Below are 23909 nucleotides of genomic sequence, written 5' to 3' on the forward strand. Positions count from 1 at the left end.
AGCTCATGTCCAGTCGCTCTAGCCTACTCGGGGCATTACTCCCTTCTAGACCTTCTTGGTTCCTTCTCTCAACGCTGGTGCCTTCTTGGTCTTCCTCTTGGGTATCCAGTGCTGCGTTTTTCTGGAGCAGCTGTTCCTCTAGGTTATGATTTTGCTTGGTGAGACGCTCCATCGCTGCGGTGAGGGTTTTGGACTTGCCTCTCGAGGGCAATGGGTCGCGATTCATCACCTTGATTGTTGGTGGTGGTCGCCATCGAGCGAGTAAGTACCATGCAACTCTTTGTCCAGGAGGCGATAATATGGCTTGCAAAATCGCGAATGTTCCCACAGACGGCGCCAACTAATGATATCGAAAAATCACCAATGAGCCATACAGCCTTCGCACGCTCAAAACAATACTTGCATAACAAAAAGAGAAGACCTAATAGAGATCACCGGTCTGGTGTCGGCCAAATACCCTTCGAAGGTCAAGTTAGAACTTCTTCACAACTCTAAAGTGCTAAGGCTAGGGTGAATTATGCGTTCCTTTTTTCCGAGAGTCTTCGGATTTTTATAGTAGTGTAAAATCAAATTCCTTTGCTTGCATCACAAGTCTTTTCCTTGTGGAGAAGATCTCCATTAATGCGTGTATATTCCAGAATCCTCTTCATGTTAGAATTCTATTCATATTGGGACTCTATGGACTAGGGTTAATCTTAAGAGGTAAGTCGTTTCCATTTAGGGTTTCTTGGAGACCACATAATGACCAGTTAAGTGCCACGTGGCATTTCGATTTGTCCACCTTGGGTCCGTTCACATAGGATCCATTAACTATTAGCCCATTTGTCTCGCACTGTAAAGTCCACTTAAGTGGATCTGTCACCTCCAATTTTTTCCCTCTTCAATTAATATCAAATGTTATGATAGTACTATCCAATGTAATTATGTAAGGAATTTAAAAAATATATATTACGTTAATAACAAATAAGATGTAATTAGTGTCATATCATGTTTTTTTTATCCAATATGACTATATAAGGAATTTATCTTAATAATAATAATAATAATAATAATTGGAGGAGGAGGAGAATTTTGGGTTTCTAAGTGATTAAAATGAAACCTTATATTTTAAAGATTTATCAGCTAATACATTAGTTTACATACTTGGCATTTATGCATTGGTAAGTCATCTATAGTGCACAATACCATTATTTATTTTTGGATTTTTCTTTTTACTACAATGTGTGTGTATATATGTATACACACACATACTAATTGGTTGCTCAATTTATTTTTAAATTTAAAAAGGAAATGAAAGTATTTATTGTTGAATATAAATAAATAATAGAAATTAAATATTAATTCATTAAAATCTTTGCTTAACTTAAATGTTGAATGAATCAATTCATTAGAAGTTATTTATTGTTGAATGTAAGTAAATAATAAGAATTAAATATTTATGCATCAAAATTTTTGTTGAGGGGGAAGGTTAAATGAATAAGGCTCAAATATATAGTATACCGTACATCTTTTATTGTGAAGATTTTTAGCTAGCATGCTGGTTTACATACTGGCTATTTCCATGTCGGAAAACCATAAATATTCATTAAAATCTTTTCTTAAATGGTAGATTAAATGAATTGTATATATTTCCTTTTCAAAGAAGTCATATATTCTTCTCAAAAAAAAAAAAAAAAAAAAAAAACAAGAGTCATATATGGTACTAATTACAAAATGAGATAGAATGTTAAATGAAATAACAAGTAATGCGACACATGGAAAAACTTCAAAATATTACACATAATGTTCCTGCATACATATATTAGGAAGAGTCTCAATATCACTTGATTAAATATTTTGGGTTGTAAAAATAAAATGATTAGCGCACTACCCGGGCCATTACATTGTTATTAATATTCAATATGACGTTAAATTACCAACAAATGTGATTTACTTACCATCAAAATCTTGTTACTACTTGTCAAAAAAAAAATCTTGTTACTATCCAATATGACAGTAAATGTAATATCGGATTAATTATTGGAGGCATCATTAAAAAACCAAAAAGAAAAACTAAAAAAAATGTGTGGGTGGTCCTGAAACCTACATTATTCGGATAATAAGGCCATGTTTGGATGCATATTTTTCACCACTCAATTTTCATTACTCAATTTTCGTCACTCATCACTTTAAAATACTACACCCATTTGGCACTATCACTCAGTTACCATCACTCAATATTTTTCACACTATTTGTGGGCCCCATATCTGTCACTTGGTGCAGATTTTTTTTTCCCAGTACCTAGAAACCCGAACTAGAAAGGAAAAAAAAAAACAAAAAAACAAAAAAGAAAAAGAAACCCAGATCACCTGAACCCAATGAAAAAAAAAAAAAAAAAAAAAAGAAAAAAAAAAAGAAGACACCTGAGACCGAACCCAGGAAAAAAAAGGGTAGATGATCAAAAGGTGCAGCTGAGTTATGACTAGTGGGTCCCCTATATGTATATAATTACAAAAATGTCATTGAGTTATGAGTTATAGAAACTGAAAACAACTAAAATGTGTTTTCAGTTTCCAAAACTCATTACTCAAAAATCAGAGAATTGAGTGATGGTTGTACCAAACGGACTTCTCGCTATGGGTCTCACTATTTTTCAGTTATGTGAATTGAATTATGGAAACAGGTCATCCAAACACCTCTTAAAGCTCCAATTTCATGTTCAAAATTTCAATGTCAATTACCCCACCTCACCGGCTTTGGTTTATTTTCCTGTCTACTTGTGTGGTTAAGCGTAACTGCCATCTTGTCAGCCATATATTGCCACGAACCTTGGTATAACCTTTTCCACGTATCCTCACCATTTTTATTAAGACAAAGACGCTATATTATATTATACTAATTAATAACTCCACAATTATCTACAGCTATAAAACCATATATAGCGATTGTACTTCATTCATTTCTTATCAATTGAATTCTTATCTGTTTGTCTCTACCAAATTCTATGGAGTTCTTCTCTGTCCAAACTTTCATCTTCTTCTTTCTTCTTTCTCTGTATCTTTACTTTCACTTTAACTCTTCCAAGAAAAAACCCATAAAAAAATCAGGCTTCAAAATCTACCCTATCGTTGGAACTTTGCCTGAATTCTTGAAGAATAGGCACCGTTTCCTTGACTGGACGACAGAAACTCTAGGCAATTGCCCCACAAACACTGCTGTAATTCGGCGTCCAGGCAAGGTCCATGGCATCATCACAGCCAATCCATCCAACGTTGAACACATGCTCAAGACCAACTTCGAAAACTACCCAAAAGGCAATCGTTTCATAACCCTTCTTGAAGACTTTCTTGGCCGTGGAATCTTCAACTCTGATGGTGAACTCTGGAAGCTCCAAAGAAAAACAGCAAGCTACGAATTCAACACCAAATCTCTCCGCAACTTTGTCATGGAAAACGTCACCGTTGAGATCAATACAAGACTAGTTCCTATTTTAACAAAAGCCTCGGAAACACAACAAGTCTTGGACTTACAAGATATTTTGGAACGATTTGCGTTTGACAATATATGTAAATTGGCTTTCAACGTCGATCCAAGTTGTCTCAGTGTTGATAAAACAACCACTAGTGCTGCTGAGTTCATGCGGGCTTTTGAGGATGCTACTATGCTTAGCTCTGGGAGGTTCATGTATGCCATACCATTTCTTGGAAAAGTCAAAAAGTTTCTCAATGTTGGATCAGAGCGAAGGCTAAAAGAATCAATCAAAATCGTCCACAAATTTGCAGACAGTATTATAAGGTCAAGAATGGATCAAAACGTTGATAGAGAAGAAGACTTATTGTCACGCTTTATCTCAAACGAAGAAAATTCACCAGAATTTCTTAGAGATATTGTCATAAGCCTTATTCTAGCAGGACGTGACACAACCTCTTCTGCTTTGACCTGGTTCTTTTGGCTCTTATCATCGAATCCAAACGTGGAACAAAACATATTGAAAGAGCTTGAAACAATCCGGGTTCATAACAGAAAATACATAGGCGAAACATATAGTTTTGACGAGCTCCGTGACATGCATTATCTACATGCAGCAATCTCAGAAGCACTAAGACTTTACCCACCTGTACCAATCGATACCAAAGCGTGTTTAAAAGATGATATATTGCCAGACGGCACTTTTGTTGCAAAGGACTGGTTTGTGTCTTACAATACTTATGGTATGGGAAGGATGGAAAGCATTTGGGGGAAGAATTGTTATGAGTTTTTGCCTGAAAGATGGATTGAGGATGGAGTGTGTAAGCAAGAGACCCCGTTTCGGTTTCCGGTATTTCATGCTGGACCGAGAATGTGCCTTGGGAAAGATTTGGCGTATATTCAGATGAAGTCCATTGCTGCGTCAGTGATAGAGAGGTTTGAGATGGAGGTGGAGAGTAGGGACAAGGTTCCCGAGCACTTGTTGTCTTTGACGTTGAGGATGAAAGGTGGGCTGCCCGTGAAGGTGAGGCAAAGATGTGTTGATGAGATTAAGTGATCTGCAATCATATAGTATTCTACTTGTAGGTGGAGATATGTACTTTTCTTCTTCTTCTTTTTCTATTTTATTTTTTCACATTTGTATACTAAAGTGGTACTGGAATTTTTGTATATACTAATATCTATTGCCAAAAAAAAAAAAAAAATGTAATTGGATGGTTTCAGTTAGCTCTTACATTAATAAAGTTTTTTGTGTTACCCAATATATAAGGGTCGATAATGTTAAAAGAAGCCTGGTGGTATTTTCCGATCCAAAAAAAAGACTACTGGTATTTTTTTTATTTAAATTCAAATCTCTTCTACCTGAAGAATAAATTGGTTTTTTTTAGTCTAATAATATAGAGCAAACATCTTGCGATTTTTTCTATTTTTTAATTTACAAACAGTTTTCTGAATTTCATTAATGCGTAATTGTAATATTTCAGTATACCTCTATCGTGTTATAGTATAAAATAAATAAATGATGGTGATAGTATTAGGTTTCTAAAATTATTTATTAACTTAGGGTATATATTAGTAAAACCATCATATAATTCTAGTCAGGCGACTCTAGAAATTTTGTTCAAGGTGTTCCTATTCCACTTTGAAAAAATTTCGAGTCATTTCAGGACGTTTCGGTAAATACTAGCTAAAATTCAAGATTTGGCCAGCATGAAGTTTGTGCTTTAAAAATATATAGATATATATATATATATATTCTTAAAACCAAAACAAATTTACATTCTATACACCGAAAAATCTCAAAAAAAAAAAAAAAAAAACAATAATGTGGTTTATCTACCATTAATTGGATGTCCTTTTTAACAATGTGTTTTTTTTTTTTTTTAAAAAAAAAACAAATGATACTCTTATTTTTAACTGTAAGCTGATGTTTGATTTTTGCCTAAAGGACACTATTTGCCAGAAAAGGAAAAACGTGTCAATATTTGCTTGGGTGTCCAATTAATATTTCACCTACCCCCACCTAATCCCACCTTTTTTACCCAAATAGAGCCCCAGTTTTCAAAGTCTCTATCTCTGTGTTTTATACTTCTATCTTACAAGGCACCACACTCTCTCTGCCACCCATTCTCTTTGTGTTGCAAATATATGAACATTGTGAAGGTTGAAGTTTCATGAGTAATCCACCTCAAGCTCAAAGAATTATAAAAGGTCACCTTCAGTTTTTTACTCATCTCACTCTTTCCCTCTCTCTCTCTCTTACACTATTTTTTTTTTAGATTTTAGTTCAAAATTTGTTTGGCATAAAAATTTTGAGGGTGTTCCTGATTTTGTTTAAGGGTGTTCCTTATTATTTTTTTTTTTTAAAGGTAAACAAATAAAAAAATTTAAATTATTATATATAATTTTTTTTTTTTCAGGGCAGGATGGAAACACCCTGAACTCAACGTAGCGTCGCCACTGATTCTAGTTGAATTTTTAAATTTTAAAAGCATTCTTTAGCATTTTCGTTTTAAAAGTAATTATTTTCCTGCATCAGCCCCACTTTGCTTTGGATAGACGTGGGGAAGGGAACTTCTAGGGTCGCATTCATATTGTCACTCATTTCCTTTGATGCGGGCCACTCAAAATTAAACTCTGTGGAAATTTGTGCAATGATCCCACCTCTATCCCCAAGGGAGATAGGATATTGGCCCATGCACACCTTGTCTGTATTACAAGCTCAATTGAGCTTGAGATTACTCTACATGATTAAGAGTATGTTTGGATACTGTTTATTTGCTAAAAAATAAAAACTTACTACTGAAAACACGGTAACAAAATATTTTTTTTATTGTGAAACAGCACCATGGGAACAGTGCCACGCATTTTTCATTACTTGGCTGGTCCATGAACAGTGCCATGGGACCAGCCAAGTGAAACGCAAACGCAAACGCATGCAGAAAATCAGCTTAGCAAACACACACTAAATAAATTTTTAAGGGGCACAAAAGAATTCGAGACCACCAAATCATGTTTGTAAAATTTAATTGGAAAGCTAACGTACTGTATTTAAATAATTGTGCCTAAATATTCTTTGATATATGTGATATATGAAAATTTTAAGATTTTAGAACGTAAAAAAATAATAAAATAATAAAATTGGGTGAATTAGTAAATAATAAATCACATTTTCCTTTTTATTTTAGTGTATTAATTAGGTTAGTGACGTACATTCACAAGAGATTATTGAGAAATATTTTCTCCAGTATTAGAAAAAGGAGAAGATTGAAGACTAAATTTTAATGCCAAAATTTTCCTACTTTCTCAATTGAGGTGTCGTGAGGGAAAGAAATTCATATTAGAAGTAATATGCAGAAACATGTTATCTGCTAAACTTTTTGGTTTAGTGAATTAATTATGAATTTGACTGCCTTGTGTTGTTCTTAAGGTGTCATAGTTATGAAATTTTGTATAAGGCTTTTTTATTTTATTTTTATATGAATGTAGTGCATTTTATTCTGACGACGGTAAAAATAGTAAATCTTGAGAAACGAAATTCTTAAAAATACATTGTATTTCTTCTATCCAAGCACTAAAATCCGAAAGACCTTTGGCATGTTGAGCTAGTCCATGGACAGCCTTGTTACATTCTTGTGGAATAAAAGAGAATTGATACCTTTTGAACCACTGAGTTTGAAGTAAAGATCCTGAAATGTTATTAGATATGCTTAGTGGAGGAGTGATCTGTTGAAGTGGGCCGTGTGGCTTGAATTGCCACAAGCCCACGTCGGTCACTATTGACCAAATCCTATTTGTAATAGGAAAGTTTACTCAGCCGACTTTCATAAAGTAACATATATATATATATGTGCTTTATTATATGCAGCCGTGAGATTAAAAAGAGAGAAATCCTAATTAACCTAGTGAGCAAGCCGCATGAGAGAAAAATAGAGAAAAGAGAGGCAGTCAGCTTCTATTCTTATTTTTCTGTGAGAGAGTGCTAGGGTGTAATTGGGATTTGGGTTTTTTGAGAGTGTTCTTGTGCACTATTGTATTTTCCCTGATAATAGTGAAATCCCTGCAACTCCGTGGACGTAGGCAAATTGCCAAACCACGTAAATATTGTCTTGTGCGTGTAATTATTTTCTTTGACGTGTGTTTTCTCTATTTGTTTTGTTTCTCACAGGTTGGGATTTTTGGTTAAATTCCCTACAACTGGTATCAGAGCCTAGGGTTAGGTTTAAGTGAGAGCAATGGCAGAGGAAGCAGGAAAGGCGTCTGGAATAGAAAAGTTTGATGGCATAGACTTCGCGTATTGGAGGATGCAGATTGAGGATTACCTTTATGGGAGGAAATTGCATCAACCGCTTCTAGGGGAAAAACCTGAGGCTATGAAGGCTGAGGAATGGGCTCTTCTTGACAGACAGGTACTAGGAGTTATCAGGTTAACTCTGTCTAGGTCTGTTGCACACAATGTTGTAAAGGAGAAGACCACAGCAGATCTGATGAAAGCTTTGTCTGGTATGTATGAAAAGCCGTCAGCAAACAATAAGGTGCACTTGATGAAGAAACTGTTCAATCTGAAGATGGCAGAGAATGCATCAGTAGCACAACATCTGAATGAATTTAATACTATCACAAATCAATTGTCGTCTGTAGAAATTGATTTTGATGATGAGATTCGTGCTCTGATCGTCTTGGCTTCTTTGCCAAACAGTTGAGAGGCAATGAGGATGGCAGTAAGCAATTCTACAGGAAAGGAAAAACTCAAGTACAATGATATATGAGATTTAATTCTGGCTGAGGAGATTCGCAGAAGAGATGCAGGTGAATCCTCAAGATCTGGTTCTGCCCTAAACCTTGAGACAAGAGGCAGAGGTAATAACAGAAATTCAAATCGGGGCAGATCAAAATCCAGAAATTCTAATCGGAACAGAAGTAAATCTAGATCAGGCCAACAAGTACAATGCTGGAATTGTGGGAAAACAGGTCACTTTAGGAATCAATGCAAAAGTCCTAAGAAGAAGAATGAAGATGATTCAGCTAATGCTGTAACAGAAGAGGTACAGGATGCATTACTTCTTGCAGTAGAAAGTCCACTTGATGATTGGGTTTTGGATTCAGGAGCTTCGTTTCATACCACTCCACACCGAGAAATCATACATAATTATGTTGCAGGTGATTTTGGTAAGGTGTATTTGGCTGATGGTTCAGCCTTGGATGTTGTGGGTATGGGAGATGTTCGAATATTATTGCCCAATGGGTCTGTTTGGTTACTGGAGAAGATTCGACATATTCCTGACCTGAGGAGGAATCTGATTTCTGTTGGACAACTTGATGATGAAGGACATGCAATACTATTTGTTGGTGGTACTTGGAAGGTTACAAAGGAAGCTAGGGTATTGGCTCGTGGAAAGAAGACTGGTACTCTGTACATGACCTCAAGTCCAAGAGACACAATTGCAGTTGCTGATGCAAGTACTAATACAAGCTTATGGCACCGCAGACTTGGTCATATAAGTGAGAAAGGGATGAAGATGCTGTAGTCAAAAGGAAAACTACCAGAATTGAAGTCCATTGATTTTGACATGTGTGAAAGTTGCATCTTAGGAAAGCAGAAAAAGGTGAGCTTCTTGAAAACTGGCAGGACACCGAAGGCTAAAAAATTGGAGTTAGTACACACTGATTTGTGGGGACCTTCTCCGGTTGCATCGCTTGGAGGTTCAAGGTACTACATCACTTTCATTGATGACTCAAGTAGAAAGGTATGGGTTTATTTTCTGAAAAATAAATCAGATGTATTTGAAACCTTTAAGAAGTGGAAGGCCATGGTTGAGACAGAAACAGGTTTAAAAGTAAAATGTTTGAGGTCAGATAATGGAGGAGAGTACATAGATGGAGGGTTCAGTGAGTATTGTGTTGCACAGGGAATTAGGATGGAGAAGACCATTCCTGGAACACCACAGCAGAATGGTGTGGCTGAGCGCATGAATAGAACTCTCAATGAGCGTGCTAGGAGTATGAGGTTGCATGCTGGACTACCAAAAACTTTTTGGGCTGATGCTGTTAGCACTGCAGCTTACCTGATAAACCGAGGACCTTCAGTTCCCATGGAATTCAGACTTCCTGAGGAGGTTTGGAGCGGTAAAGAGGTAAAGTTTTCACACTTAAAATTTTTTGGTTGTGTTTCTTATGTTCATATTGATTCTGATGCTCGTAGTAAACTTGATGCAAAGTCTAAAATATGTTTTTTCATTGGCTATGGTGATGAGAAATTTGGCTATAGGTTTTGGGATGAACAAAACAGGAAAATCATCAGAAGTAGAAATGTGATATTTAATGAACAGGTTATGTACAAGGACAGGTCAACTGTAGTGTCAGATATTACAGGGATAGATCAAAAGAAATCTGAGTTTGTCAACTTAGATGAATTGACTGAAGGTACTGTCCAGAAAAGGGGTGAAGAAGATAAAGAGAATGTAAATTCACAGGTAGATCTGAGTACACCTGTAGCTGAAGTCCGCAGATCTTCCAGGAACATTAGACCTCCACAGCGTTATTCACCCACTTTAAATTATCTCCTGTTGACTGATGGTCGTGAGCCAGAGTGTTATGATGAAGCCTTGCAAGATGAAAACTCAAGCAAGTGGGAGTTAGCCATGAAGGATGAAATGGATTCCTTGTTGGGGAATCAAACATGGGAACTGACTGAATTGCCAGTAGGAAAGAAGGCTTTGCACAACAAGTGGGTATACAGAATAAAGAATGAACATGATGGTAGCAAACGTTACAAGGCCAGATTAGTTGTTAAAGGGTTCCAGCAGAAGGAAGGCATTGACTACACAGAGATATTTTCTCCAGTTGTGAAGATGTCAACAATCAGACTAGTACTGGGAATGGTGGCTGCAGAAAACTTACATCTTGAGCAGTTAGATGTGAAGACAGCATTCCTTCATGGTGACTTAGAGGAAGACCTTTACATGATTCAGCCAGAAGAGTTCATTGCTCAAGGACAAGAGAATCTAGTCTGCAAACTGAGAAAGAGCTTGTTTGGCCTAAAACAAGCTCCTAGACAATGGTACAAGAAATTTGACAGTTTTATGCACAGAATTGGGTTCAAGAGATGTGAAGCTGATCACTGTTGCTATGTTAAGTTTTTTGACAATTCTTACATCATATTACTGTTGTATGTGGATGATATGCTTATTGCAGGGTCTAGCATTGAGGAGATTAATAATCTGAAGAAGCAATTGTCCAAACAGTTTGCAATGAAGGATTTGGGAGCTGCAAAACAAATCCTTGGTATGAGAATCATTAGAGACAAGGCTAATGGTACATTGAAGCTTTCACAGTCAGAGTACGTGAAGAAAGTTCTCAGCAGGTTCAACATGAATGAAGCCAAACCAGTGAGCACACCCTTGAGTAGTCATTTCAAACTAAGCAAAGAACAATCACCGAAGACAGAAGAAGAAAGGGACCACATGAGCAAGGTGCCCTATGCCTCAGCTATTGGTAGCTTGATGTATGCTATGGTGTGTACAAGGCCAGACATTGCACATGCAGTGGGAGTTGTGAGTAGATTCATGAGTAGGCCTGGAAAGCAGCATTGGGAGGCAGTCAAGTGGATTCTGAGATATCTGAAGGGTTCATCAGATACATGTCTTTGCTTCACAGGTGCAAGTTTGAAACTGCAGGGTTATGTAGATGCTGATTTTACTGGTGATATTGATAGTAGAAAGAGTACTACTGGGTTTGTTTTCACTCTGGGTGGTACAGCTATATCATGAGCTTCAAATCTACAGAAGATTGTTACTTTGTCTACTACAAAAGCTGAGTATGTTGCAGCAACTGAAGCTGGAAAGGAGATGATTTGGCTACATGGTTTCTTAGATGAATTGGGTAAGAAGCAGAAGATGGGCATTCTACACAGTGACAGTCAGAGTGCAATCTTTCTTGCCAAAAATTCAGCTTTTCATTCAAAGTCGAAGCACATACAAACAAAATACCACTTTATCCGTTACCTTGTTGAAGATAAACTGGTAATACTTGAGAAGATTTGTGGATCTAAGAACCCGGCAGACATGTTGACTAAGGGTGTCACTATTGAGAAGTTGAAGCTGTGCGCAGCTTCAATTGGTCTTCTAGCTTGAGGACAGGAGGATGAGTTGCAGGGATGAGGGATTGTGTTATGGAGGATTGTGGCTGATGTTTGCAGCTTGTGAGCCCTTAAGGGCTAAGGTGGAGCTGATGGAGGAGTTTGCTCGTGTAGCTTGATCAATTCAAGTCAAGGTGGAGATTTGTTGAAGTGGGCCGTGTGGCTTGAATTGCCACAAGCCCACGTCGGTCACTATTGACCAAATCCTATTTGTAATAGGAAAGTTTACTCAGCCGACTTTCATAAAGTAACATATATATATATATATATATATATATGTGCTTTATTATATGCAGCCGTGAGATTAAAAAGAGAGAAATCCTAATTAACCTAGTGAGCAAGCCGCATGAGAGAAAAATAGAGAAAAGAGAGGCAGTCAGCTTCTATTCTTATTTTTCTGTGAGAGAGTGCTAGGGTGTAATTGGGATTTGGGTTTCTTGAGAGTGTTCTTGTGCACTATTGTATTTTCCCTGATAATAGTGAAATCCCTGCAACTCCGTGGACGTAGGCAAATTGCCGAACCACGTAAATATTGTCTTGTGCATGTGATTATTTTCTTTGACGTGTGTTTTCTCTATTTGTTTTGTTTCTCACAGGTTGGGATTTTTGGTTAAATTCCCTACATGATCATGCTTAACAGAGTTAACCACCTGTGAATCTCCCTAAATAAGCAGCAGAATTTTATTCAAAGAAAGGAACAAGTCTATACAATAGCAAGGCAACATCTTAGACCAACAATGCTAAGACTATAACAGCTACAGAGCTTTCTCTTCTCGACTTCTCCTAACAAATAACACAGTGTCTATATACAAATTTACATCACAGATTGCCTAAACAATAGCAAGACAATCTTACAAATGCTCTGGTACTGGTCAATACTAGAGCATCTTTAAACAATGACATATTGTCAGACTACACTTTTGTTGGGAAGGTTGGTTTGTGGCGTCAAGGGCTTCGGGGGGTTCAATGAACCCCCTGACTTGATAAAAAAATTTATATGTATAAAATATTATTTTATTAGTTTAATTTACCTTTTAAAATATTTTTGTACACTCTGACATAGATTAGTTCAACCCAAAACTAAACAACATAGATCAGTTCATCCCAAAACTATCCAATAACATAAATCATAGATCTCTCTCTCATGAATCTCTTTTCTCTATCGGACTATTGGTAACTCCAACTTTAAGAGTAATAGTGAGAGTTTGTGAAATGTAAGTCTATCTCTTTTATTATAAATTTATATATTATTTGTGTGATTGTGTGGGTTATTTATTTATTAATTTTTATTATAATGTTATTTGTGTGAATGTGTGTATATATAGTATAAATAAAATATAACTGTAACCAAACTAATGGTACTCTTACTCCATTGGTTCATCCCTTATAAGGTAGAAAGAGGAAAGACATCTTTTCAATGTGGGACAAGCAAAAATTGCCAAGGAGTACATGAGTTTCCTTGAAGCAAAAAATGCACCCACAATAACTTTATATAATTTAATAATTAGGAAATATAGAGGGTTTGTTACGTATGTGTGTGTGTGTGTATTGTTATCCTGTTATAATGATATTTTGTTATAAAGTTAGTGAATAATAAAAATAGTAAAGTTAGTCATTCTTTAAATACTTGACTGATTAAGTAGACACATAGTGTATTATCTATATATATGTATGGATGGGTGTGGATCTTTGGGTTAATAATTAATACAATGTACGTGAGTTAAGTTTTGTCATTCAATTTAAAATATTTTTATAAAAATAATGACAAATAGATAATGACAATTGCATAGAAATACAAAATGTTATACAAACTGTGGTGGTGTTTTCTCAATGGCCTTGGGCTTGTTGGACTTGAACCCTAATTAATTTGTATTTTGTACTAGGTTTAGCCCACAATGGGAGATCCTAGGAGGGGTTTTAGTAATTATAGACGATATAGAATGGTATTATGGTGACTACTTATTAGGAACGTGTCTGGCCGTGGGGACTAAAAGACAGCTGAAGTGCCCCTTTGGGAGTTTAGGCTAGATCACCTTACCCCAGAATGATGTTCTAGGCCCTCACTTTTCTCTTGTGTATTTCTCCCCCAAATTATGTTCCAAAAATCCCTTTTTATTTCCCCTTCCCTTTGCTTTTATACCTTTGCTTTAATGGGTCTATCATGATGAGGGAATATCCTTCATGTACATGGGTCCCTCCACTCATGGAGTTTGGGTTGGTTCCTTAGTCTTGGTCACTGTTCTAGTGGGTCTAACCGTACATCAAGAGTGGGACTCATAGCCTTGCTATTGGAATGATTTTCTAGTAACTTGTGCCTAACGCTGAATCTTGTGTTTGATAGGGGAATTCCCCCAAGACACTACCTTCTCTCCTCGAGGATAGTAGGGTTTATTCAGATAATTTGATCATGGACATGTAGTTCTGTGTTGTAGCTTGGTGTTTGTCAAGATTGGGCCAAACCTAAGCTTAACAATGCTCAGCTTGGGCTCAGTGTGGGCCAAACTTTTGCCCTCCTGCACAAACTTTATAAAATAAAATGGTTACATGTACTCACATTGACAATAGATAGTGAAAACTCATAATGATGTCAACATTTGACAACTTTTGCCCTCCTGCACAAACTTGTATATTGTTGACAACTCGATATATTCAAGTTTTTTTTTTTTTATTCATTTTTTAAAATTTAAGTTTTTTAATGACCCCCTAAAAAGAAATCCTGGAATTGCCACTGTGTGGCCTACCGTAATTTTTTATATAAAAAAGTGGGACTTTTGTATACAATTGTATGTATTATATTATGTAATGCTTTGGATTCAGTTAGCCCCAGTTAGCTCACTCAATCCATAATTTTTTTTTTTTTTTTTGTTGAATAAAATATTTAAATTTGAATCTCATCTGCATAAAAAAAAATCAATTAGTATTTTTTTTTTAATGAAAAACTTATAACTTTATTAAGAAAAAGATAAATTCATTACATCATGAGTAATAACTAACTCAATCAGTGGAAGATTTTCCTCTATCCACGTTTCAATATTATCATTGTTCTCTACCGCTTTGGCATATTTTGCCAAGATATGAGCTAATTTGTTGCCTTGACGCTTCACGTGAGACATGCGAAGTGATTGAAAATCTTGGATTTTATGAGCTACCCCGACTAAGATGTTTGAGACAACCACATGTAGACTGACGGGAATGACGACTCTACATCCCGCTGACGAAGATAACATTAATGACGGGAGAATCATCCATGACGAGGTAATCAGAAACAACGAAGAAAGCCATCATCACTGACGAAGGCAGGGAGTTATTCAATGCAGTCAATCAATGACCCGAGCAGTTACCAAATCGACCAAGCAGACCGTTGGAGAGCCTCTTAAAAGTCTCATTACTGACCAGGGGCGTTACTTCAGAAAGTATTAACAGCCTCAACGGCTAGCCCTTAAGGCCTCAGGTATAAAACTTTCATACAACCAACAGAAGAGGGGAGGCAAAAATACTCTGAAATTATATTTTATTTCCTTACTGTGTTTAATTGTGATCCTAACTTTGGCATCGGAGACTTTGTGGCAGGCACCACACCGGTGTCCCTCATCGAGCAAACTTTCACTTTCTACAAGAGATTCCATCTGCTCACTCTTACTGACGGATTTGTGTTCCATCAGTTTGGCGCCGTCTGTGGGGAACGAGTTTTCAGATTTACGTTCGAAAACGTAGTTTCCATCAATTCACCATATCCAGATGGAATCCAACCCAGATTCAAAGACCTTGGCCCAGCAAGTTCAAGCCCTGGCAGCCACCATTGAGGAACTCACCAGGCAGAACTAGGAAATGAAGCTGCGGCTCCAGTAGGTTCAACAAGCTCAACAGGAAGAAAACCGGTCCAAGGGTAACACGGAGGGAGAGGGGGATAGCCAACAGAGGGAAACCCCCCGGAGACCAACTACTCCGGACGAACAGAACTCAGATCTTCTTAGGGAAATGAGGAAAGAGATGGACGAACTAAGGAGCGCTATCAAGGAAAAGACAGACCGAAGTGTAGACAAGATGGTAAGGGCTACAGATTCGCCCTTCACTGCAGCGGTACTTGATTGCCCCGTGCCGTCAAAGTTTCGCCTGCCTCAATTAGAACCATTCGACGGACTCAAGGACCCTCAGGATCATCTTAATACCTTTAAGACGACTCTGGGCCTTCAGCAACCACCTGACGAGATATTGTGTCGTTCCTTCCCTACGACTCTCAAAGGAGCTGCAAGAGAGTGGTTTACTAAGTTGCCGAACTCGTCCATAGACAACTTCAATCAGCTAAGTAGTGCTTTCTTGCGTCACTTCATAGGGGGACAACGCCCAAGGAGACCAGTAGATTACTTACTCACCATAAGACAAGGAGAGAAGGAGACTCTGAGGTCATATGTCAAGCGATTCACCCGGGAAACTCTGGAGGTGGACGAAGCTGATGACAAGGTGCAACTGACGACCTTCAAGGCAGGATTGAAATCCAGAGACCTTGTAGCCTCTCTTGCCAAAAACCCCCCGAAGACAATGGCTGAGATGCTCCTGAAGGCCCAAAAATACGTGAACGTGGAAGACGCTCTAGCTGCCATAAAAGATACCGAGAGGCTAGGAGACAAGTCCAAGAGGGAAGACGACCGCAGAGGGCAAAAGAGAGATAGACCAGAACGTCGGAACAATGACGGGAATAGAAGGAGAGATGACAAAAATCCTCGTCAAGTAAAATTTACTCCTTTGGTTATGCCTGTTGACAAGATTTTCACGCAGATCAAGGACGAGCATTATCTCCAATGGCCCAGGCCATTACACTCGTCCCCCAACGTACGTGACAAGAACAAGTATTGTCGGTTCCACAGAGACCACGGCCACAACACAGAAGATTGCAGAGACCTGAAGGAACAAATAGAGGAGTTAATACGGAAAGGAAAGTTGCAGAAATATGTAAAGAAAGGAGAATATAGCAAGTTTAGAGACGACAACAGGACCCAACATGAATCCTTCACTCGGGATGACGACCATCCGTCCCAACCTCCACGCAAAGTGATCGGGGAGATAAACACGATCACGGGAGGACCATCCTCAGGATCGTTTAGATCACTCAAAAAAGCATGCCACAGACAGGTGAACAGCGTCCACACCGTGCCTCTGTCCAAGCATCGACGAACATACCAAGACATGTCCTTTAATGAAGGAGACGCCAGGGGAGTAAAGCAGCCTCACAACGATCCCCTAGTCATAGTGCTGAATATAGAAGGGTTCAACACCAGAAGGATCCTTATTGATAACGGGAGCTCAGCAGATATCATCTACCTCCCAGCCTTCCAGTAGTTGAGATTAGATCCAAAAAGGCTCCGCCCTTTTGACTCTCCGCTCGTTAGCTTCAGTGGAGACAGGGTCTACCCTAGGGGAATAGTGACTCTGACGGTGACGGCAGGGACCTACCCGTTGCAGTTGACCAAACAAGTAGACTTCCTGGTGGTAGATTGCCCCTCGTCCTACAATGTCATCATAGGGAGGCCCACCCTAAACAAGTGGAAGGCGGCGACGTCGACCTACTGTTTGAAGGTGAAATTCCCAACAAACAACGGCGTGGGTGAAGTGAAGGGTGACCAAGTCCTGGCAAGGGAATGCTATCAGGCCGTCCTGGCAAGAAAAGAGAACCACACGTGGACGATTGAAGAAAAAGAGGAGGACGGGATGGAGACCCTGGAAGTAGTGGAGTTGATAGCAGGAAATGCGGACAAGACGACCAGGATAGGGACGATGCTAAGCCCCGAGATGAGAACGAGACTCATAAAATTCCTTAAGGGGAACCTAGATGTCTTTGCATGGGGTCACAAGGACATGCCAGGCATATCTCCAGAAGTCATCCAGCATAGGCTGAATGTGGACCCCAGCAGGAAGCCCGTCCAGCAACGACGAAGAACCTTCGCTCCGGAACGAGATCAGGCAGTAGCAGAGGAAGTAACCAAACTCTTGACGGCTGGATTCATCCGAGAAGTATATTATCCAGAGTGGCTCGCCAACATCGTCCTGGTAAAGAAAGCCAACGGAAAGTGGAGAATGTGTGTAGACTTCACCGACCTGAACAAAGCATGCCCAAAGGACAGCTTCCCTCTACCAAGGATAGACCAGCTCGTGGACTCCACCGCCGGGCACAAGCTACTAACGTTCATGGACGCCTTCTCAGGGTACAACCAGATAAAGATGGCTGAAGAGGACCAGGAGAAGACTGCCTTCATCACAAGCCAAGGACTCTACTGTTACAAGGTGATGCCTTTTGGATTGAAAAATGCTGGAGCTACGTACCAAAGATTGGTAAACAAAATGTTCAGCCAACAGATTGGCAGGAACATGGAAGTATACGTGGACGATATGCTCGTCAAGAGCAAGGAGGAGTTCGCTCATCTGGACGACCTGGAGGAGACTTTTGCAACCCTGAAAAGACACCAGATGAAGTTGAATCCAAGCAAGTGTGTTTTTGGGGTAGCCTCGGGAAAGTTCTTGGGATTCATGGTATCCCAGAGGGGAATAAAAGCAAATCCAGAGAAAGTACGAGCCATCATTGACATGGCCTCACCCAAGACCGTCAAGGATGTACAAAAGCTTACAGGAAGGATAGCAGCTGTAAATAGGTTCGTCTCTAGGGCCACAGACAAATGCCTGCCCTTCTTCAAAACCCTCAAGCAGGCTTTTGTTTGGACCGACAAATGCGAGGCAGCGTTCCAAGAGCTGAAGCAATACCTGAGCAGTCCACCCCTCCTGAGCCCGTCCAAAGGAGGGGAGAACCTATACTTGTACCTGGCAGTGTCAGCCTCGGCAGTAAGCGCAGCCTTGATTAGAGAAGAAGGCAAGAAGCAACTCCCGGTGTACTACGTCAGTCAAGCCTTGCAAGGAGCTGAGTTCAGGTATCCAAGGATCGAAAAGATTGCGTTTGCACTTATAGTAGCCTCACGCAAGCTCAGACCGTATTTCCAGTCAAATCCTATCCTTGTGATGACGGATCAACCAATTAAGAAATCAATGAACAAACCAGAAGCAGCAGGGAGAATGGTCCAATGGGCAATCGAACTCAGCCAATTTGACATCGAGTACCATCCCAGAGCAGCCATCAAGGCCCAAGCCCTGGCTGACTTCATCGCTGAATTCACTCTTCCAGATGAACATGGAGTTACAGACGAAGTTGATAAATGGACAATACAGACAGATGGGTCGTCAGCCCAAAAGAGGGGGGGAGTAGGGGTCGTCATAACCACCCCCGACGGAGAAGTGATGAGATACGGGGTTCAACTGAAGTTCCCAGCCACTAATAACGAAGCCGAGTATGAAGGAATATTGACGGGCTTGAGGCTTGGGAAAGCTCTTGGAGCCAAAAACTTGCTGATCCAGAGTGATTCAAAGTTGGTAATCGGACAGATCAGTGGAGAGTACGAAGCAAAGGAAGAAAGGATGCAGAAATATCTTAAACTGACAAGGCAACTAACTCAAGAGTTTGACACAGTGGAATTCGTCCAGATACCAAGGAGCCAGAATATGGGGGCCGACGAAGTATCAAAACTAGCGTCATCAGAAGAAGGGAAGACGAGCACAGACATGGCGATAGAGATCCAGAAACACCCGAGTATTGAAGAGGTGGCGGTATTTTCCATCCAGAGCACAGACACCTGGATGACGCCCATAATATCCTTCCTCCAGGACGGGCACCTACCTCAGAATACTGACGAAGCCAGAAAGGTCAAGAAGAGAGCAGCCAGGTTTACAATCCTGAATGACGTCTTGTACAAGAGAGGCTTCTCCATGCCTTATCTAAAGTGCGTCGACGAGGACGAGGCCAAATACATCCTGGAAGAAGTACATGGAGGAATCTGTGGCGACCATGCCGGCTCCAGATCCCTAGTCAACAAGGTGATAAGAGCGGGGTATTTTTGGCCAACCATGCAGGGGGATGCTGCTGACATCGTCAGAAGGTGCGACAGATGCCAGCGGTACGGGAATGTGCAACGGCTTCCAGCGGAGAAAATGACGACCATAGCCTCCCCATGGCCGTTCGCACAATGGGGAATCGACATCGTCGGTCCTCTGCCTCAAGGTAAAGGTCAGGTAAAATTCCTTCTAGTTGCTATTGACTATTTCACTAAATGGGTTGAAGCAGAGGCCTTAGCAACCATCACTGAGGCTCGGATCCGGAGCTTCGTGTGGAAAAACATAATCTGCAGGTTCGGGATTCCTTTGACGATCATATCTGATAATGGGAAGCAGTTCGACAGCCAAGGCTTCAGAGACTTCTGCTCGGACCTCGGGATCAAGAATCAGTTCTCATCCTCGGGACACCCCCAGGCAAACGGACAGACGGAAGTAACGAACAGGACGCTGCTCAAGATAATCAAAACCAAGCTGGACGAAGCAAAAGGTGCCTGGCCAGAAGAACTACCTAGTGTCCTCTGGGCATACAGGACTACAACCAGAACCCCGACAGGAGAGACACCCTTCAGGCTTACCTATGGCACAGAGGCAGTGATCCCAGTAGAAGTTGGAGTAACAAGCATCAGGCGAGGAACTTTCAGAGATGGACTCAATGACGAGGAACTGCGGTTCAACCTGGATTGCTTGGATGAAGTAAGAGACAATGCGTCCAGTAGAATGACGAAGTATCAAAAGAAAATGGCCGAGTATTACAACAAGAGGGTCAAACTCAGGCGTCTGGCCATAGGGGACCTTGTCCTTCGCAAAGTCACTATAGCAACTAAAGACCCTACTCAAGGGAAGCTGGGCCCTACATGGGAAGGGCCATATCGCGTCGTTCACTACTCTAGGCAAGGAAGTTACCATCTGGAAACTATGGACGGACAAAAGCTCCCTCGTTCGTGGAACATTGAGCATTTAAAGAAATACCATGAGTAAATGTAACACACGAATACATTTGTTATTGAAGTTAATAAAAGTATTATTCCATTGATGTTTTTGCGCAGGCAGTACAGGTCGACCATGAGGCCTATAAATCACTAAGTAACAAGATTCCGCCTTGACGGATGTAAGTTACTGACGAACATCCTAGGATGGTAAAAAGACTAAGTAACAAGATTCCGCCTTGACGGATGTAAGTTACTGACGAACATCATAGGATGGTAAAAAGACTAAGTAACAAGATTCCGCCTTGACAGATGTAAGTTACCGACGACCATAATAGTATGGTTAAAAAAAAAAAAAAAAAAAAAAAAAAAAAAAAAAAAAAAAAAAAAAAAAACTAAGTAACAAGATTCCGCCTTGACGGATGTAAGTTACCGACGACCATAACGGTATGGTTAAAAGACTAAGTAACAAGATTCCGCCTTGACGGATGTAAGTTACTGACAACTATAATAGCAGGGTTAAAAGACCAAGCGATAAGAGTTCGCCTGGACGGACATAAGTCGCCCATGCAGCACTCCCTAAAGTTGCAAATGGCAGAAGTCAGTTGACGGAGAAAAGAGCGCAGTGCATTAAATCAACAACTAAATAACAAAGCACAAAAATTGTGGACGGATGTAAATCAGCCAGAACATCAAGAAGAAAAGTAAGTACGCTTCATTTCAGCCCATAACCACTGGGCCAATATCATTGTTTTCAAAATAAAGTTAACTGTTTTGAAATTAGATTTACAAAAAGAAAGGCCCAAAAACAAGATGGGCACCCACCATAAAAAAATAAAAAAAATAAATAATAAATAAAAAAAAAATAAAAAAAATTTCTAAGTATTAAGAATCAAGCATCAGCTGTGCCTTCACTGGCCGGTACGTCAGCAACAGGTTCAGGAGCATCGTCACCAGGGGCAGAAGATGAAGCCGCCTCCTCCAGAGCCATTTCCTTGTCAACTTCCTCCAAATCCAAGCTCTCCAGGTCGACTCCAGAAGGATGCTTGATCATGTACCTCCGAAGAAGCTCAAAACCTTTGAAATACCAGCTGAAGAGCATGGTATTGTACTCGTCAGTGGTCTGGAAAGCCTCCACGGATCGAGCGGCGATGGTCACAAGTTTCTCCTTGGCTGCCAGAAGCTGCTCGTCCTTCTCTTGAGTCAACCCGCGCTCAACTTTGAGGTCGTCCTCCAGCACCTTGACCTTCTCCTTCAACGTCGTTGCCTCGTCCATAGAAGTGATCAGGTTCGTCCTCAGGTCAGAGTTCTCCTTCTCCAAAGCCTCCATCCGGGTTGCCAGAGACGCCACCTTGGCCCCTTGAGTGAGGTACTCAGCGGTGATATGGAGACTCTCTCCCAACACCTGGAGGGAATTATGAAGTCGTCTATATATAAATAAAAAAAAAAAAAATGATGATGAAGAGGGAAGAACCCCACACCTGGACCAGTTTGTGGACGTGACGAGAGGCCACATCGTTTAAGGACAAGTCAGAGAGAGCCTTCAAGTCCGCTGAAGTAACGACCTCGTGAGCTCTTTCCACGGCCAATGACTCGTCATCCCATATTGTGGATGAACGAGTATCAGTCTTCTCTTTCCCTTTGCCTGCCACACGCGGCCTTTTGGAGCCGGGAGTAGGAATCTCTTCTATTGAAACGGTCGGGGAGGCAGTCCTCGTCGTTTTGGAAACTATGGAAGGAACGATGCTGAGCGGGATGGAGGCAGGACCCTTCTCGGTGACTCGCACGGCCTTCTTCCCCAGATTGGACAGGGGTTCGTCCTTCTTTGACCTCATCTTTGCGTACATGTCCTTGTTGAATTTTGTCGTCATCTCTGCATGAAGAAAGTGTGTCAAAAAATTGCTTAAGCACACATAAGAACCAGCACTGACGAAGTCAAAACTTACTCTTTTTGCCTTCAATGCCGAGCTGACGAAGAACGAAAGGAGATGGGTCAGGACCAAGGTTGTAAAATGCAAGAGACCGAGGGTCAACCAGTTCGTCCCAGCTCTCGATCGTCTCAGCATACCCGATGGCAGTCTCTATGCGTTCCTTATACCGTCTCTTCAGTCCAGGCCGTCTCTTAACTATACCAAACAAAGAAACAGAGAAGTCAGCAAGACCAGAACCTCAAAATTGGCAAAATTGAAACAACGGGAGAAATACTGACGCACCTAAGGTCGAGGTTCCCCACCGACGGAGCAACCTCGGGATATCACCCCAATCATTGCTGGATTGAGTCTCGAAGTCATCCCCAGACACAAAGAAAAAGCGCGACTTCCAATACCTGAATGACGAGGGCAATCCCTTGACAATCCTAGTCTTTCTCTCCCAAGGGACTAATTCATAATACCTCCACTCCTTAGACTCTTTCAAACGATACAGGTAGGTGAGCTCGCCTAGCCTGATCATATCCCCGTTGGAGGCCAACCATATTTGCATACAGTTGATGACGATCCTCCACGAGTTAGGCATGAGTTGCCCAGGAGCTATACCAAAATGATCTAAAAGTTCCATCAGGAACGGGTGGACGGGGAGCCTAAGCCCACAGGTGAAGGTTGACTCGTAAAAGCATATTTCGCCTGGAAAGAAGTGACAGGCCCTATCTTCTTCCCTGGGTAGACGAACACGAACCCTAGACGGAAATTGAAACCTATCCTTAAATCTATTCACGATCTCGTCATCCAGACCACAAATCTCCCTAAGGGCATAAAAAGCCCTAACCTCTCAAGGGTCAGAGACGGCTGTATCTCCTTCAGCCGGGCCACCACTGGATGATAGCCCAGTCTCAAGATCACTAGACCTAACCTCAGACATCAATCCTCTCCCTCCTAAACCCTCGAACCAATTAAGCGATTGACGGAGCAAGGGCAACAATTCGCCCAAAACGACGCTCAGACTATTGCCCCCGTACACAAAATTTTCCAAAAAAGGGTAAGTACCCAAAGACCCCCCTAGACGCGCAAAAAGGAAGGATATCGACGGGCAAGCTATCCTAACCTCCAAACTATCAACCATGGAAAATACAGAAATCGGAGGGCAAAAAAACAAGGTACAAAAACTGAAACCCCAAAAGAAAAACAAGGACCAACAACAAAATAGAAGCAAAGAGAAATAACGAATCAAAAAATTATGCTACAGCAAAGGAAGAAAAAGAAGAAAGAAAAAGGAAAGAAAAACGTACCTCCAATGGTGGAACAGCAGAAGCGCAGCGCAAGAAAATCTGGAGAATGTAAGTCCTAAGAAAAATGCTCTAAAAAGTTGGTCTGTCTTTGCTCTTTCAGAAGTAGAAGAAAAGTTAAAGAGGAGAAGTTTTAAATGTGGGCCAAAAACGATTGAAAAACCAGCGGGAAACCCAAGGGTCATGCCATTAATTCCACAGACCATCAAGCGCCACGTGGCCATGATTGCGTGTAGCGCCGCCACT

The 23909-nt window shown here is 40.5% G+C and overlaps 3 protein-coding genes across 3 annotated transcripts; all 3 read left to right on the forward strand.

The window, feature by feature from the left end:
• Positions 1 to 2932: 2932 nt before the first annotated feature.
• Positions 2933 to 4682, forward strand: LOC126693274 (cytochrome P450 94A1-like). The gene has a single exon (XM_050389193.1). It carries the CDS (start codon positions 2985 to 2987, stop codon positions 4503 to 4505), a length of 1521 nt encoding a protein of 506 aa, XP_050245150.1. The 5' UTR covers positions 2933 to 2984; the 3' UTR covers positions 4506 to 4682.
• Positions 4683 to 16124: 11442 nt separating this feature from the next.
• On the forward strand, positions 16125 to 16922 carry LOC126691321 (uncharacterized). The gene is made up of 2 exons (XM_050386374.1): positions 16125 to 16313; positions 16362 to 16922. Exons 1-2 carry the CDS (start codon positions 16125 to 16127, stop codon positions 16920 to 16922), a joined length of 750 nt encoding a protein of 249 aa, XP_050242331.1.
• A 369-nt stretch (positions 16923 to 17291) lies between these two features.
• Positions 17292 to 20495, forward strand: LOC126691322 (uncharacterized). The gene is made up of 4 exons (XM_050386375.1): positions 17292 to 17630; positions 18120 to 18502; positions 18698 to 19561; positions 19811 to 20495. Exons 1-4 carry the CDS (start codon positions 17292 to 17294, stop codon positions 20493 to 20495), a joined length of 2271 nt encoding a protein of 756 aa, XP_050242332.1.
• The last annotated feature ends 3414 nt before the right edge of the window (positions 20496 to 23909 follow it).

This window comes from Quercus robur, chromosome 7 (assembly GCF_932294415.1).
Source record: "Quercus robur chromosome 7, dhQueRobu3.1, whole genome shotgun sequence".
Classification (NCBI taxonomy): Eukaryota; Viridiplantae; Streptophyta; class Magnoliopsida; order Fagales; family Fagaceae; genus Quercus; species Quercus robur.

Bases quoted from the DNA above. Each gene is read 5' to 3' on its own strand.
- LOC126691321 (XM_050386374.1), top strand. From the start codon at position 16,125: ATGGCTGAGATGCTCCTGAAGGCCCAAAAATACGTGAACGTGGAAGAC. The intron at 16,314-16,361 runs GTAAAATTTACT...ATTTTCACGCAG, and splicing joins ATGACAAAAATCCTCGTCAA to ATCAAGGACGAGCATTATCT.
- LOC126693274 (XM_050389193.1), top strand. From the start codon at position 2,985: ATGGAGTTCTTCTCTGTCCAAACTTTCATCTTCTTCTTTCTTCTTTCT.
- LOC126691322 (XM_050386375.1), top strand. From the start codon at position 17,292: ATGGAGACCCTGGAAGTAGTGGAGTTGATAGCAGGAAATGCGGACAAG. The intron at 18,503-18,697 runs GTATCCAAGGAT...GTACCATCCCAG, and splicing joins TTGCAAGGAGCTGAGTTCAG to AGCAGCCATCAAGGCCCAAG. The intron at 19,562-19,810 runs GTGCGACAGATG...CATAATCTGCAG, and splicing joins GCTGCTGACATCGTCAGAAG to GTTCGGGATTCCTTTGACGA.